Source organism: Nannobrachium achirus, assembly GCF_963921795.1.
Source record: "Nannobrachium achirus genome assembly, chromosome: 10".
Classification (NCBI taxonomy): domain Eukaryota; kingdom Metazoa; phylum Chordata; class Actinopteri; order Myctophiformes; family Myctophidae; genus Nannobrachium; species Nannobrachium achirus.
The window spans coordinates 66,613,585-66,631,967 of record NC_137819.1 but is presented as its reverse complement, the minus strand read 5'-3'; the positions used below and the strand labels follow the sequence as shown (position 1 = coordinate 66,631,967).

At 40.7% G+C, this 18,383-nt stretch overlaps 1 protein-coding gene across 2 annotated transcripts in view; it reads left to right on the top strand.

The window, feature by feature from the left end:
• top2b (DNA topoisomerase II beta) overlaps positions 1-18,383 on the top strand; it is a 106,799-nt gene that overhangs the window by 25,057 nt on the left and 63,359 nt on the right. For both annotated transcript variants that reach the window (XM_080735131.1, XM_080735130.1), the window contains exons 5-15: positions 1-23; positions 659-756; positions 1,196-1,408; positions 4,419-4,592; positions 6,072-6,173; positions 8,547-8,684; positions 10,909-11,047; positions 12,123-12,280; positions 13,772-13,897; positions 15,889-15,999; positions 17,821-17,926. The exon at positions 1-23 is cut by the window's left edge and continues 123 nt beyond it. In XM_080735131.1, the coding sequence (XP_080591257.1) occupies positions 1-23; positions 659-756; positions 1,196-1,408; positions 4,419-4,592; positions 6,072-6,173; positions 8,547-8,684; positions 10,909-11,047; positions 12,123-12,280; positions 13,772-13,897; positions 15,889-15,999; positions 17,821-17,926 (1,388 nt within the window). The remainder of the gene's footprint in view (positions 24-658; positions 757-1,195; positions 1,409-4,418; positions 4,593-6,071; positions 6,174-8,546; positions 8,685-10,908; positions 11,048-12,122; positions 12,281-13,771; positions 13,898-15,888; positions 16,000-17,820; positions 17,927-18,383) is intronic.

Here is an 18,383-nt window from a genome sequence, read left to right as displayed (position 1 = left end):
TGATGAGGAGAAGAAGGTCACAGGTAAGACCTTATATGGTGCTTCTCTAATCCTTATTCTTTATTTTTATGATGATGAGGAGAAGAAGGTCACAGGTAGGAGCTTAGCTTCATATGATTGGTTCTTCTCTAGATCAGGGGTTCCCAAACTGTTTTGTCTCAGGTCACCCCATGAATATTGTTTTAATCCGAGGCACCCCTACATTATAATTTTCACTCCCAGCACCTTATATTTATAGCATATCGTCGTTGTCGGGTGGAAACCTTGTATGTCCAAAACCGTTCGTTTTGTATTTATCATCTATAAAATGTACTAAACTAGTGAAAACAGCAGATCTACAAGCACACCGCCTCGCATCATTTTGGTTAGAACTGAATGAAAATAACTTTGTACTTCAAAGGTTTAAAATGATACCAAATACTTTTTTTTTAATCGTCCAAATCCATTCCAAATATTATGGAATTATCTTGCAGCACCAGTGGTATGGACTGCCGTCACGGCACCCACTTTGAAAACCCCTGACATATTTTAATAAGCATTCGTGAGGACCTGTTCTGTGAAGATGGCTGGAGTTTGACTTTAATCCAGATAGTTTGTGGTCAAAACAGAAAGAAAAGCTGTGTTATGATTGCACTAATGACCTCTTTGTCGCCCCCAGGTGGCAGGAACGGCTACGGCGCCAAGCTCTGCAACATCTTCAGTACCAAGTTCACAGTGGAAACGGCCTGTAAAGAATACAAGCACAGCTTCAAACAGGTGAGAAACAGCACCTCCCTGTGGTCAAACTGTGTAAAGAATACAAGCACAGCTTCAAACAGGTGAGAAACACCACCTCCCTGTGGTCAAACTGTGTAAAGAATACAAGCACAGCTTCAAGCAGGTGAGAAACAGCGCCTCCCTGTGGTCAAACTGTGTAAAGAATACAAGCACAGCTTCAAACAGGTGAGAAACAGCACCTCCCTGTGGTCAAACTGTGTAAAGAATACAAGCACAGCTTCAAGCAGGTGAGAAACAGCGCCTCCCTGTGGTCAAACTGTGTAAAGGATACAAGCCACCCACTTTGAAACCCCCTGCGAAAAAACGTATTGTTTTGTCTCTCTCAGACGTGGCAGAACAACATGACCAAGACGTTTAAAACCCTTTGGTCTAACGTATTGTTAAAACCCTTTGGTCTAACGTATTGTTTTGTCCTCAGACGTGGCAGAACAACATGACCAAGACGGCGGAGCCCAGGATCAAGTTCTTTGACGGTGATGACTTCACCTGCGTGACCTTTCAACCCGACCTCTCTAAGTTCAACATGGACAAACTGGACCGTGACACGGTGGCTCTGCTGACACGCAGAGCCTACGACATCGCTGGGTCCTGTAAGGGAGTCAAGGTCATGCTGAACGGGAAGAAGCTGCCGGTAAGACTTAGAACTGAAGAAAAGTTCAAGCTCTGTATTTAGATGTTGGAGCTTAGCTTAAAAACTTTGCAGATAGAAAGAGGATAATTCAAGCTTTCAGTACAGCCGCAATGTTGGCGAGTTAACTTTGTTTAATACAATCAGATAGGACTTCTGTTTGGATGTATGGGCTGTCAATGGCAGAAATTAGTGTTTTGCCACTCAGTAGGCGTTCCCACATAACTTCCAGCAACAGTGATGTCATGCGCATACCCTCTATTGGCGAACAGTTATTTATTGTCTCGCACCAGCGTAGGGGTGAAAGTGAGACGGAACGGCCAGAACTGCCGCATCGTTAAAACATTTGGAGCTGGGACGGTGCTCCGTTAAGAGGAGGGAAGCACGCTGTCAAAATCCCATATTAAATAACCTCCTGCCACAGCACAAACGCACGTCCACGAAGTAATTAAACAATCTACTAAAGTCAAATTAACATACACAAGTGTAGGCTACAAGTTAAATGTTCTAATTAAAGTGCTTCTGAATTGTTCCAGTGTTGTAATCCATGATGAATGATTGTGTTTCGCTGTGTTTGCGTCCATGACACGTCCACACTGCTGGCTCTAGCGGGAGCTGTGCCTCCGTCTGTTTATGATCCGTTTCTGAAATGAATCCGTTCTCGACACCGACTCATTACTCTGTCAGTGCTCTGTGTCCCGCGACTGCGGACTGGATCCCATCGTTCATTTAAAAGAGCCGTTCAAGAGAGCGGAATCGTTCGCGAATGTCTCATCTCTACTGCATGCTGCAGAGAGACGGGGCAGAGTTGAACAGCGGAGATGTTTTATTTGTTTTAACGGTGTGTTACTCTATGGTTTACACTGCTATGCAGATAACGTTTGTGCTCGCACACCGATATCACCGAAAACATTGTGTATTCAATTCATCTTAATGTATTATTGTGTTAAGTTGATGTGGACGTTTAAAGCAACACTTTTTTTTTTTTTTTTTTACACAAAGTAGACTATAAAACGATGCGTCGACGCGTCGGAATGAACCCCTCGACTCGAGTCGACTTCAAAAATCCCGAGTCGAGGACAGCCCTAGTCTCCCCTGCTCTTTAATTCAGGTGGTGTTTTTGCCAATTTCACCAAGAATCACATAGTTCTCTCTCCTCCATCAGGTGACGGGGTTCTGTTAACAGTAACATTGTGTTCTCTGTCCTCCATAAGATGACGGGGTTCTGTTAACATTGTTCTCTGTCCTCCATAAGATGACAGGGTTCTGTTAACATTGTTCTCTCTCCTCCATAAGATGACGGGGTTCTGTTAACATTGTTCTCTCTCCTCCATAAGATGACGGGGTTCTGTTAACAGTAACATTGTGTTGTCTCCTCCATAAGATGACGGGGTTCTGTTAACAGTAACATTGTGTTGTCTCCTCCATAAGATGACGGGGTTCTGTTAACAGTAACATTGTGTTGTCTCCTCCATAAGATGACGGGGTTCTGTTAACAGTAACATTGTGTTGTCTCCTCCATCAGGTGACGGGGTTCTGTTAACAGTAACATTGTGTTCTCTGTCCTCCATAAGATGACGGGGTTCTGTTAACATTGTTCTCTGTCCTCCATAAGATGACAGGGTTCTGTTAACATTGTTCTCTCTCCTCCATAAGATGACGGGGTTCTGTTAACATTGTTCTCTCTCCTCCATAAGATGACGGGGTTCTGTTAACAGTAACATTGTGTTGTCTCCTCCATAAGATGACGGGGATCTGTTAACAGTAACATTGTGTTGTCTCCTCCATAAGATGACGGGGTTCTGTTAACAGTAACATTGTGTTGTCTCCTCCATAAGATGACGGGGTTCTGTTAACAGTAACATTGTGTTGTCTCCTCCATAAGATGACGGGGTTCTGTTAACAGTAACATTGTGTTGTCTCCTCCATAAGATGACGGGGATCTGTTAACAGTAACATTGTGTTGTCTCCTCCATAAGATGACGGGGTTCTGTTAACAGTAACATTGTGTTGTCTCCTCCATAAGATGACGGGGTTCTGTTAACAGTAACATTGTGTTGTCTCCTCCATAAGATGACGGGGTTCTGTTAACAGTAACATTGTGTTGTCTCCTCCATCAGGTGACGGGGTTCTGTTAACAGTAACATTGTGTTGTCTCCTCCATAAGATGACGGGGTTCTGTTAACAGTAACATTGTGTTGTCTCCTCCATAAGATGACGGGGTTCTGTTAACAGTAACATTGTGTTGTCTCCTCCATAAGATGACGGGGTTCTGTTAACAGTAACATTGTGTTGTCTCCTCCATCAGGTGACGGGGTTCTGTTAACAGTAACATTGTGTTGTCTCCTCCATAAGATGACGGGGTTCTGTTAACAGTAACATTGTGTTGTCTCCTCCATCAGGTGACGGGGTTCTGTTAACAGTAACATTGTGTTGTCTCCTCCATAAGATGACGGGGTTCTGTTAACAGTAACATTGTGTTGTCTCCTCCATCAGGTGACGGGGTTCTGTTAACAGTAACATTGTGTTGTCTCCTCCATCAGGTGACGGGGTTCTGTTAACAGTAACATTGTGTTGTCTCTTCCATCAGGTGACGGGGTTCTGTTAACAGTAACATTGTGTTGTCTCCTCCATAAGATGACGGGGTTCTGTTAACAGTAACATTGTGTTGTCTCCTCCATCAGGTGACGGGGTTCTGTTAACAGTAACATTGTGTTGTCTCCTCCATCAGGTGACGGGGTTCTGTTAACAGTAACATTGTGTTGTCTCCTCCATAAGATGACGGGGTTCTGTTAACAGTAACATTGTGTTGTCTCCTCCATCAGGTGACGGGGTTCTGTTAACAGTAACATTGTGTTGTCTCCTCCATCAGGTGACGGGGTTCTGTTAACAGTAACATTGTGTTGTCTCCTCCATCAGGTGACGGGGTTCTGTTAACAGTAACATTGTGTTGTCTCCTCCATCAGGTGACGGGGTTCTGTTAACAGTAACATTGTGTTGTCTCCTCCATCAGGTGACGGGGTTCCGCTCCTACGTGGACCTCTACGTGAAGGACAAGCTGGACGAGACGGGCGTGTCCCTGAAGGTGGTTAACGAGTCTGTTAACGAGCGCTGGGAGGTGTGTCTGACCATGAGCGAGAAGGGATTCCAGCAGATCAGCTTCGTCAACAGCATCGCCACCACCAAGGTAACGATTTAATGATGTCACAATAACATGTCAACACCAAGGTAACCATTTAATGATGTCACAATAACATGTCAACACCAAGGTAATGATTTAATGATGTCACAATGACATGTCACCACCAAGGTAACGCTTTAATGATGTCACAATAACATGTCAACACCAAGGTAACGCTTTAATGATGTCACAATAACATGTCAACAGCAAGGTACTGTTTTAACTCATTCATTGCCTTTTCAAAATGGCCCCCCAAGTTCCTCACTGCCACGTTCCTAAATTTCTAGTGCACGGATCCATTTTTAATGCACGGATTGTGCACGCCCATGCCTAGATCATGCACCATAGGGTTAGTACTTTTTAACAGCTTGCAAACAAAAAATCCGCTTGGAAATCCGTTAAGGCATTCATGAGATAGAAGCCTTCAAAGTCAAACAAAACAAACATTTTGCCATTTTGAAAGAGGTGTTTGTTATGGGGCTAAACATGCAATTTCGCCATTGCGATCATGCCTAATACATTTTAGGCATTTTTGGAAAATGAAAAAAAAAGAAAAAAAAAATCCAAAATGGCTGCCAACTCGGGAAACTCGGGCCATGGCAGCCTGGGACGCGTTATTGGAAATCACACCCGAGTTCTTACTCAGAGCGTTAGTTTCACTAAGGTTAAGGTTAGGGTAAGGGTTAGGGTTAGGCATAGTTTTACTGAGGTTAAGGTTAGGGTTAGGGTTAGAGTTAGGTTTAAGTGATTGCACCTCCGTGCGGTCCAAGCGAACAAAAAGGAGCGCTCCCTAGCGCCAGTTCAGCCAATCAAAAGCTTCCATGGGCGGGGTTTGCCCAGAACTCAGGTGTGATTTCCAATAACGTGCCTGGGACTACTGTAATAACTCGGGAAACTCGTGGCTTGGCTATGAATGAGTTAATGATGTCACAATAACATGTCAACAGCATCGCCACCACCAAGGTCTGGACCACTACTTAACTCTTTCACTGCCTATTCGTTCCATTATTTCCAATCCTGGCCTTGTGTATTTGGTGGGCGTATCTCTCTATCTCTCAGTCAGAGGTGAATAGGACCCGCTGAACGGGTGCTGCTGTTACAAAGTGAGGGGCTGTTAGAGTGAGCCTCGTTTGCACCCGTTGTAGACAGAGAATTAGAGAAAGATCCAAGGGTGAAAAAACAAACAGAACGTGTTGTCAACATTTAGGCAGGGTGTTTAGCTGTACTTGTTCTGTACTACATTTCTATTGTATTGACTATACTTGTACTGTTCTACATTTTAGTCTAATAAAAATAATCAATCAATCAAGCTCATTGATTATGGTATTGATCAGATGGTGTACTGTATGTTTCTTCACACCACACGGGGGCAGACATATTGATTAGGTGGTATTGATCATGTTTTTCGTTACAGGGGGGCAGACACATTGATTACGTGGTACTGTAACAGAGTGTAACATAGTGTAATGTTTCTCCCCACCACAGGGGGGCAGACACATAGATTATGTGGTTGACCAGATCGTGTCCAAGCTCATCGAGGTGGTGAAGAAGAAGAACAAGGCGGGGGTGTCCGTCAAACCATTCCAGGTAACGTTGGTGTGAATTAATTTAAATTCATTTAAACATGTAATTAATTATCGTTTACAGTATAAGGTCTGTTTTGCATAAGTTCAACGGTTGCTGGCTGTAATGGGCCCAACATACCAACACAAACTCACACACACACACACACACAACATGTCTTCATTAAAGGACCTACACCATGAATTTTCACTTTTTCTATTTTAAAACCTTTTTTGGGGTCCCACTGGCACCTTCTATCCTCACAAAGTCCTATTTCTGTACATTGTGTCTTTCTCTGGTTTTGGGAAGACAGAGATGAAAAGCTTTCCACGGGTTTTCAGAACAGTGCTGTTCTGAGAGTTGACGCATGTGACGTCACACGCGTTTCCCGTTTTTTTTTTCAGAGTCAAAAAAAAAAATTTTCAAAAAAATTTTTTTTTCAAAACTTTTTTTTTCAAAAAAATTTTTTTTTTCAATTTTTTTTTTCAAAAAGTAAAAAAAAAAATTTCAAAAAAAATTTTTTTTCAATTTTTTTTTTCAAAACTTTTTTTTTTTCAAATTTCTTTTTCAAAAAACTTTTTTTTTTTCAAAAACTTTTTTTTTCAAAAAACTTTTTTTTTCAAAAACTTTTTTTTCAAAAAACTTTTTTTTTTCAAAAACTTTTTTTTTTTCTCTTTTTTTTCAAAAAACTTCTTTTTTTTCTGGAAAAACCCCACTAGGCCTCTGAGCAAACAGAGGCCGTTTTGGTATTGCAGCTGGAGAGCCTCATTATAGTAGAGCTAGAACAAACAAAAAGAATGGTCAGAGTGTTTGTTGAGGGTTAAAACCTGTCTAAGACTCAATTTTGAGCATATATTTATACAAAAAATATAGTTTTAAAAGCATGGTGTAGGCCCTTTAACATTGGCTTATTTTTAACTTTGTTTTTTTACAACAAGGGTTCATATTTTAGATTGTAATTAGAGAAAAGAAAAGTGAAATGTTTTCATTTGCTTCGTTCTATTGTTTTATCGCGTTTACCGTGCTAAAATGTGGGGCATGCGTACACATGGGGGCATGCGTACAAGTGGCTAAGTATGTCTTTTTAGACACAATATGCCAGCAGTTTCTTTATTGCTATTTACAGTAACACTTCTAGCCCCCATAAGTCACATCCAACCATGAAAGGTTGCATCTTGGGAATGGGATTATTCTGTGTAAAATGACATATTTAGCCACTTGTACGCATGCCCCCAACCACTGAAATAAGAATCTCTAAAACAATAGAAAGAAGTAAATGAAATCATTTTACCACTCATCTTTTATATCATTTAATTACAATCTAAAATATGAACCCTTGTTGTAAAAAAACAAAATGTGTCCTCTAAATAAAATGTAGAAACAGTCCAAGTTCAAATTTGGGTAATCCAAATGTAGTACAAGTAGAACAAAGTACACATCTCTCATAGAGAACCCCGGCTTCTATAGAACCATGTTCTTTAGCAGGGGTTTTCAAAGTGGGTGACGGGGCACCCCTAGGGTGACGTGACGGCAATCCTGGGGTGCCACGAGATCATTTGATAATATTTGGAATTTATTTGGAAACTTGGAAGTACAAAGTTATTTTCAGTCAGTTCTAACCAAAATGGCTGTTATCTCAACGTTTTCCTCGCAACATAATCACTAAAATATTGTCACTGTCGGGCAGAAACCTCGTATCTCCAAGTTTCAAATGTGTACGTCTTTTGGTAAAGCAAAGCCCTGCTTCATCATACAAGACCGTCGCACAAAACTAGTGAAAACAGCAGATCTACAAGCACACAACGCCTCGCGATGCGAGGCATTGTGTGCTTGTAGATCTGCTGTTTTCACTAGTTTAGTACATTTTATAGATGATAAATACAAAACGAACGGTTTTGGACATACAAGGTTTCCACCCGACAACGAAGATATGTTATAAATATAAGGTGCTGGGAGTGAAAATTATAATGTAGGGGTGCCTCGGATTAAAACTATATTTATGGGGTGACCTGAGACAAAATGGTTTGGGAACCCCTGATCTAATGTTCTAATGTTCTAACCCTACATGTAAAGAACCATATCTGGGTGTTCGTCAACGCGCTCATAGAAAACCCCAGCTTCTATAGAACCAGGTTCTAATGGTATAATGTTCTAATGTAATGTTTTAATGTTCTAATGTAATGTTCTTCAGGTAAAGAACCACATCTGGGTGTTCGTCAACGCGCTCATAGAAAACCCCAGCTTCTATAGAACCATGTTTTAATGTTATAATAACCATGTTAATGTTCTAACAGGTAAAGAACCACATCTGGGTGTTCGTCAACGCCCTCATAGAAAACCCCAGCTTCTATAGAACCATGTTCTAATGTTCTAATAACCATGTTAATGTTCTAACAGGTAAAGAACCACATCTGGGTGTTTGTCAACGCCCTCATAGAAAACCCCAGCTTCGACTCTCAGACCAAGGAGAACATGACGCTGCAGACCAAGAGCTTTGGATCCAAGTGTCCTCTGAGTGACAAGTTCATCAGAGCTGTAAGACCTTCTGTTTATTATCTATTATTATCAGAGCTGTAAGACCTTCTGTTTATTATCTATTATTATCAGAGCTGTAAGACCTTCTGTTTATTATCTATTATTATCAGAGCTGTAAGACCATCTGTTTATTATCTATTATTATCAGAGCTGTAAGACCTTCTGTTTATTATCTATTATTATCAGAGCTGTAAGACCTGTTTATTATCTATTATTATCAGAGCTGTAAGACCTTCTGTTTATTATCTATTATTATCAGAGCTGTAAGACCTTCTGTTTATTATCTATTATTATCAGAGCTGTAAGACCTGTTTATTATCTATTATTTTCAGAGCTGTAAGACCTTCTGTTTATTATCTATTATTTTCAGAGCTGTAAGACCTTCTGTTTATTATCTATTATTATCAGAGCTGTAAGACCTTCTGTTTATTATCTATTATTATCAGAGCTGTAAGACCATCTGTTTATTATCTATTATTATCAGAGCTGTAAGACCTTCTGTTTATTATCTATTATTATCAGAGCTGTAAGACCTTCTGTTTATTATCTATTATTATCAGAGCTGTAAGACCTTCTGTTTATTATCTATTATTATCAGAGCTGTAAGACCTTCTGTTTATTATCTATTATTATCAGAGCTGTAAGACCTTCTGTTTATTATCTATTATTATCAGAGCTGTAAGACCTTCTGTTTATTATCTATTATTTTCAGAGCTGTAAGACCTTCTGTTTATTATCTATTATTATCAGAGCTGTAAGACCTTCTGTTTATTATCTATTATTATCAGAGCTGTAAGACCTGTTTATTATCTATTATTATCAGAGCTGTAATCCCATCTGGTTATTATCTATTATTATCTATAGTCTAACCATCTGAGTGACAAGTTGATCAGAGCTGGGGGAGTGTGGGGAACACGGCTATGATGTAGAGGTTATAATATAGCTTTATGTATTGAGAGGAACTCTTGCTGATTTCATAAGAGACTCGTCACCAATTGTAAGATATTTAAAAGTTATTTGGGGCCATGATGATAACCTCTTCTTCCCACTACTAGACTAAGGATTTATATTGTCTGTGTTATTGTTTACATCCACAATTATTCACGTGTGGAAAGATCGCGGTTCCACTAGTTTTACTAGTTGGTTAGTGGTGGCTTAGAAGCCTTTTCAGAAGTTAATTTAATGTTTTCCATTATCTTTATCCTCATCTAATCTTGGGCTAATTCGCCAGGTTTTAACAAGTAGTAGGCTTTTCAGAAGCTAGTTGAATGTTTTCCATTTAATGATGTCCTTTATCCTCATCTTATGCTAATGCACGCAACGGTTTTCACCAGGTTTTAAGGTCTTGTTTTAGTTGTTTCTCATCATAAGCTCGCAACCCTCCTTGCCCATCGGCCCCCAACGTTGCGATGGATTAAATGTCTGGTTCACCAGGAAAACTGTGTCGCCTGTATGACTGTATGACTGTATGACTGTATGACTGTATGACGGGAGCATTTGCAAATGGCAGAGTCAACAGTCTGGTCACGCCAGACTACTAAACATTAACAGTCTGGTCACGCCAGACTACTAAACATTAACAGTCTGGTCACGCCAGACTACTAAACATTAACAGTCTGGTCACGCCAGACTACTAAACATTGAGATCCAGCTCTATAGAAATCCTGTCTTAAATCTTTCCCAAGTTTCATCTCATTTAAAAAAAAGAATTGAAGGTCTTTTTGGATCTTGAATAACGATGGCTCAGATGGTCATTATTAATGTTTACTCATTAAATGCCAAGCCACGAGTTATTTCAGTACCCCCAGACTGCCACAGCCCGAGTTTCCCGAGTTGGCAGCCATTTAAAAAAAAAATCCAAAAATGCCTAAAATGTATTAGGCATGATCGCAATCGCGAAATTGCATGTTTAGCCCCTTAACAAACACATCTTTCAAAATGGCAAAATGTTTGTTTTGTTTGACTTTGAAGGCTTCTATCTCATGAATGCCTGAACGGATTTCCAAGCGGATTTTTTTGTTTGAAAGCTGTTAAAAAGTACTACACCAATGGTGCATGATCTAGGCATGGGCGTGCACGATCCGTGCACTAAAGAATTGATCCGTGCACTAGAAATTTAGGAACGTGGCAGTGGGGTACTTGGGGGGCCATTTTGAAAAGGCAATGAATGAGTTAATTAAGCCATTAATGGATGTTAATTAACTGACGGACTCTCTCTCGTCAGGCCACCAACTGCGGCATCGTGGAGAGCATCCTCAACTGGGTGAAGTTCAAAGCTCAGACGCAGCTCAACAAGAAGTGCTCTTCAGTCAAATACAGCAAGATCAAAGGAATCCCCAAACTGGACGACGCTAACGATGCTGGTGAGAGGAGGGGAGGGGAGGGGAGGAGAGGAGAGGAGAGGAGAGGGGAGGGGAGGGGGGGAGGGGAGGGGAGGAGAGGAGAGGAGAGGGGGGGGAGGGGAGGGGAGGAGAGGAGAGGGGAGGGGAGGAGAGGAGAGGAGAGGGGAGGGGAGAGGAGAGTGGAGGAGGGGAGGGGAGAGGAGAGGAGGGGAGGGGGGAGAGGAGGAGGGGAGGGGAGAGGAGGGGGGAGGGGAGGGGGGGGAGGCTTTAATGTGTGTGGTTTAGGAGATCAGAGGAGGGGAGGGGATGTGTGGTACCATAATAAAAACATATCAGATGTAGGGCTGAAACCATTATCAAACAGTTTACAGTTTAGGCACATATTTTAATCCAAATCGACTTACAATAAGCAGATAAAACATCACTATAATACAACAAATGCACATGAATATCAATCTAAATAAAACAATATAATCAGTAAAGAAAAAAAGGATTCTAAAAACCTAAAAAACAAATGCTAACTTTACTTGACTACTGCAATTATTTGTCATACAAATAAGTGCATGTTTAAATGGGACCCCCCAGTGCCTCCCTGCTTGGATTGGGGGGGTCCCCGAGACGCACTAGAGTCATGTTTATCATGTAACGCCCGGAGTTCGAACTCTGGTCTCCTGCGTGAAAGTCTAACATCTTAACCGCCAGGCCAAAGGGGAGCCGTCAGGCTGAAGCAGTAAGTGACTCTGCGACGCGTTGTGAGCTTGTAGATCTGCTATTTTCAGCACGCAACACCTGAGAGAACATAAAATGACTCTCTTCTCCACCAGTCCCTCCCTAACGTTTTAGTCTAGTTTTTTTTATTTTGTTGACGAAATTGTCAATATATTTAGTCTTAGTTTTAGTCATCACAGCTTAGTTTTTATTTTGTTTTCTTCAGTCGACAAACATTTTTCGTCATAGTTTTAGTCGACGAAATCAACACTGGCCGAGGCTTATTTACTTTTACTATGTGCAGTATTTGAATACTGTGTGTGCGTGTGCGTGTGTGTGTGTGTGTGTGTGTGTGTGTGTGTGTGTGTGTGTGTGTGTGTGTGTGTAGGTGGTAAACACTCGTCAGAGTGCACGCTCATCCTCACAGAGGGCGACTCGGCCAAGTCGCTGGCCGTCTCGGGCCTGGGGGTCATAGGTCGCGACCGCTTCGGCGTGTTCCCGCTCCGAGGAAAGATCCTGAACGTACGAGAGGCCACGCACAAGCAGGTACCACTGATTAGTATTATTATTATTATTATTATTATTTAATCTGAACATACAAGAAGCCATGCACAAGCAGGTACCATAGATTAGTATTATTATTATTATTATTATTATTTAATCTGAACATACAAGAAGCCATGCACAAGCAGGTACCATAGATTAGTATTATTATTATTATTATTATTATTTAATCTGAACATACGAGAGGCCATGCACAAGCAGGTACCATTGATTAGTATTACTATCAAAACCTCCACCGGCTGTCTGTCTGTCCGTCCGTCACACGTCACACTTTTGCCCTGCTCATATCTCCGCAACCGTTCCCCCAATCCATGCCAAATTTTGCACACATACTCCTTGCCTGCCAAACCACAACCTCCACCCATCAATTCTCACATGGCAGTCTTCTAGCGCCACCATGAGGCCGATTCTTGCAAAACACATTTTTGGACACTGCTCCTACAATTTTTGCCCTAAAATCACGCAAATCGGTACACAGTATGTCTACACTCATATCATCAACATGGATATGTCCCATTTAGCGCCACCTTCAGGCCGATTTTTTAAAACACATTTTTGGACACTGCTCCTACAGATTTTGCCCTAAAATCACGCAAATCGGTACACAGTATGTCTACACTCATCTCATCAACATGGATCTGTCCCATATAGCGCCACCATCAGGCCGATTTTTACAAACACATTTTTGGACACTTCTCCTACACATTTTGGCCTAAAATCACGCTGCGACCCGGCGGTCGCTTATCTCCCGATTAGGGAGTCTTACTGGTTATTATTATTATTATCATAATTTAACCTGAACGTACGAGAGGCCACGCACAAGCAGGTACCATAGATTAGTATTCAATCTGATAATACTTTATTGCAGGGGTTCCCAAGCTTCTTTGTCTCAGGTCACCCCGTAAATATTGTTTTAATCCGAGGCACCCCTACATTATAATTTTCACTCCCAGCACCGTATATTTATAGCATATCGTCGTTGTCTGGTGGAAACCTTGTATGTCCAAAACCGTTCGTTTTGTATTTATCATCTATAAAATGTACTAGACTAGTGAAAACAGCCGATCTACAAGCACACAACGCCGAGGCATTGCGAGGCGGTGTGTGCTTGTAGATCTGCTGTTTTCACTAGTTTTGTGCGACAGTCTTGTATGATGAAGCAGGGCTTTGCTTTACCAAAAGACGTACACATTTGAAACTTGGAGATACGAGGTTTCTGCCCGACAGTGAGGATATTTTAGTGATTATGTTGTGAGGAAAACGTTGAGATAACAGCCATTTTGGTTAGAACTGACTGAAAATAACTTTGTACTTCAAGTTTAAAGTGATACTAAATATTTTTGTCCAAGTGACCAAATAAATTCCAAATATTATCAAATCATCTGGCGGCACCCCAGGGTGCCCCGTCACCCACTTTGAAAACCCCTGTTGTAGATCATGTTAACTGTACACAGTGTGTTTGGCCCATCATAGATCATGGAGAACGCAGAGATCAACAACATCATCAAGATCGTGGGTCTGCAGTACAAGAAGAGCTACGACGACACAGAGTCTCTGAGGAGTCTGAGATACGGCAAGATCATGATCATGACTGATCAGGTGATTCATCTATTGATTTATTACTTTATATAAAGATCATGATCATGACTGATCAGGTGATTAATCTATTGATTTATTACTTTATATAAAGATCATGATCATGACTGATCAGGTGATTAATCTATTGATTTATTACTTTATATAAAGATCATGATCATGACTGATCAGGTGATTAATCTATTGATTTATTACTTTATATAAAGATCATGATCATGACTGATCAGGTGATTAATCTATTGATTTATTACTTTATATAAAGATCATGATCATGACTGATCAGGTGATTAATATATTGATTTATTACTTTATATAAAGATCATGATCATGACTGATCAGGTGATTCATCTATTGATTTATTACTTTATATAAAGATCATGATCATGACTGATCAGGTGATTCATCTATTGATTTATTACTTTATATAAAGATCATGATCATGACTGATCAGGTGATTCATCTATTGATTTATTACTTTATATAAAGATCATGATCATGACTGATCAGGTGATTAGTTTATTGATTTATTACTTTATATAAAGATCATGATCATGACTGATCAGGTGATTCATCTATTGATTTATTACTTTATATAAAGATCATGATTATGACTGATCAGGTGATTCATCTATTGATTTATTACTTTATATAAAGATCATGATCATGACTGATCAGGTGATTCATCTATTGATTTATTACTTTATATAAAGATCATGATCATGACTGATCAGGTGATTAATCTATTGATTTATTACTTTATATAAAGATCATGATCATGACTGATCAGGTGATTAATCTATTGATTTATTACTTTATATAAAGATCATGATCATGACTGATCAGGTGATTAATCTATTGATTTATTACTTTATATAAAGATCGTGATCATGACTGATCAGGTGATTAATCTATTGATTTATTACTTTATATAAAGATCATGATCATGACTGATCAGGTGATTAATCTATTGATTTATTACTTTATATAAAGATCATGATCATGACTGATCAGGTGATTAGTCTATTGATTTATTCATTTATATAAAGATCATGATCATGACTGATCAGGTGATTAGTTTATTTATATATTCATTTATATAAAGATCATGATCATGACTGATCAGGTGATTAATCTATTGATTTATTACTTTATATAAAGATCATGACTGATCAGGTGATTAATCTATTGATTTATTACTTTATATAAAGATCATGATCATGACTGATCAGGTGATTAATCTATTGATTTATTACTTTATATAAAGATCATGATCATGACTGATCAGGTGATTCATCTATTGATTTATTACTTTATATAAAGATCATGATCATGACTGATCAGGTGATTAGTTTATTTATATATTCATTTATATAAAGATCATGATCATGACTGATCAGGTGATTAGTTTATTTATATATTCATTTATATAAAGATCATGATCATGACTGATCAGGTGATTAGTTTATTTATATATTAATTTATATAAAGATCACGATCATGACTGATCAGGTGATTCATCTATTTATTTATTCATTTATATAAAGATCATGATCAGGACAGACCAGCTTATTAATTCATAGCTTTATTCATTCTAACCACCTCAACCCTAGCATGATTTAATTAATCGGAGGCCTCAACGAAGCCCCGGTCTAATTTTCCATCCATGCCCCGGGCCGCGATTCTGTTTACATCGGCCCGTAATCGGGTAACTCCAATACAAACTCACATCTTTAGAGATCTTTTTCTCTGAACTGAACTAAAAAATAAAGAAGCTAATAGCTAACTGTTAGCTCACTTCCTCCAGTCTTCCTTCATAACAGTGTTAGCAGTGAAAGCCCAAGCCACTACTGCCTGTGTAGACGGAAGTTAGAGCGAAGGCCTATGCAGAAATGTCTGGCACTCTAGCGCCACCTTGTGGCCCCTGGCAGTAAGTGGGTTAATACAGTTCTGATAGTTTGACACACTTTACTAAGTCATGTGTTTGTTGTCTCCAGGATCAAGACGGCTCTCACATCAAAGGTCTGCTCATCAACTTCTTCCATCACAACTGGCCGTCCCTCCTCAAACACACATTCCTAGAGGAGTTCATCACTCCTATCGTCAAGGTAACACTTCCTGATAGGGTAACACATTCTGTTGTAACACATTCCTGGAGGAGTTCATCACTCCTATCGTCAAGGTAACACTCTCTGATGCCTGATTATGGATCCCACTGGGAAAGATGGATGGAAACGGCATAGAGCGCTCGTTTTCATCAGCGTCGGCAGGTTAGCTACTCACGTCACAGTTATTGTCCACGACATTGCAAGCGGTGCGAAGGCCAGGGCCGCGCGGCCGGCGGAGCGCCACGTGAGTTAAGAAGCCGTGGTGAATGCAATCGTTCTATTTAAGCGCACGATAAACGCAATGATAATTGGGTTTTGGTGCACCTCGCGCGGTCCAAGTGTCTACAACGGAGCGCTCCCTACAGTCTGGGGCGTGGTTATCCATCTTTCCCAGTGAGATCCATAATCACGCCTCTCTGATAGGGTAACACGTTCTGTTGTAACACATTCCTAGAGGAGTTCATCACTCCTATCGTCAAGGTAACCGTGGTGTTATTGACCAATCAGGTTTGAGCAGGTGTTGGTTCAGAGGTCAGTATGGAGAGCAGAGCAGAAGAGGCAGCTTGACATCAGACTGTCCAGTCTGCCAGTCCTACCAGGAGGATGATCACTGCACACTGGCAGAAGTCTGTGAGAGAGATGATTTTATTTTAAAATCAAATAAAGTTAACCTTTTTGTTGCCAAGCGTTAAAATCTTCAATGTCTTCCATTGCCAGAATCCTTAGAATCTTACCTTTTAATGTGCACAATGTGCACGGGTCATGCATGGATGATGCACCACACGTGTGCACGCCATTCACAGCTTTCAAACAAAAAAACCTGCTTGGAAATCCGAACCGGAAGTAGGAAGTAAGGAGAGTAGGGAGAGCAAACCTTTTTTTCTTTCTTTTTATTACTACTATCAGCTTATTTTGTTATCTCCAGACAGTTCATAGTTGGGGGCAATATGCATACAATGACTGAATGTAAGGTTACATGTCAACACTAGGGGGCAGCAGACTGTGATCAATGATGAAAGCACAGCAGAGAGAAGTGTGGACTCTTGATGCCCACCGGCTCCAACTGAAGTCCACAAGAGTGGGTGTTAGATGAGAGAGAGACCGTGGGTTCTTCTGAGGTGGTGTGGGTTCTGATGCTGCTGTTATGGTTTAAACCCTGTAGAACAGGGTTCCGCAATTATGTTTCCTCAAGGGCAGAATCATGTCTAGGGTACCAAGCCGAGGGCCACAACATTGCTGGGGGCGACGGTGGCGTTCCCGCTACTCCAGCGACAGTTCAGATATCGTCGTTGTCGGGTGAAAATCTTGTATGTCTAAAACCGTTCGTTTTGCATTTATCATTTTAAAAACGATTTAAACTAGTGAAAACAGCCGATCTACAAGCACACAACGCCTCGCGGTGGGAGGCGTTGTGTGCTTGTAGATCTGCTGTTTTCAATACTTTTGTGCGACGGCCTTGTATGATGAAGCAAGGCTTTACTTTGTGAAAGAACGTACACATTTTGAGATATGAGGTTCCCACCCGACAACGACAATATACTAGTGTTGTTGCTGCTCTTATATCACCATTTTTACTGGGGTTGGTGGGGGCCAGACAGTAGACCCCCGCGGGCCGCAAATGGCCCGCAGGCCGCCTATTGGGGAACCCTGCTGTAGAACCTGTTGGTTCTGATGCTGTTATGGTCTAAACCTTTAGAACCTGTTGGTTCTGATGCTGTTATGGTTTAAACCTTTAGAACCTGTTGTTTCTGATGATGTTATGGTTTAAACCTTTAGAACCTGTTGGTTCTGATGCTGCTGCTCTTGTTGTTGTGTCTCCAGGCCACCAAGCAGAAGCAGGAGCTGGCCTTCTACAGCGTTCCAGAGTTCGACGAGTGGAAGAAAAACACGGAGAACTACAAAACATGGCATGTCAAGTACTACAAAGGTTTGTTCCTGTCATGTCATAATACTACAAAGGTTTGTTCCTCTCATGTCATAATACTACAAAGGTTTGTTCCTCATGTCATAATACTACAAAGGTTTGTTCCTCTCATGTCATAATACTAGAAGGTTTGTTCCTCTCATGTCATAATACTACAAAGGTTTGTTCCTCTCATGTCATAATACTACAAAGGTTTGTTCCTCATGTCATAGTACTACAAAGGTTTGTTCCTCTCATGTCATAATACTACAAAGGTTTGTTCCTCTCATGTCATAATACTACAAAGGTTTGTTCCTCTCATGTCATAATACTACAAAGGTTTGTTCCTCTCATGTCATAATACTCATTCAGGGAGGCCATGAAGGCCATGGCCGTCGTTGCCCCTCAGTTTGGCCTTGTGCCCCTCCAAAAAATGGCATTCCCTGAGGCCACAGTGGCCTTAATGCCCCAGCCCAGCTGA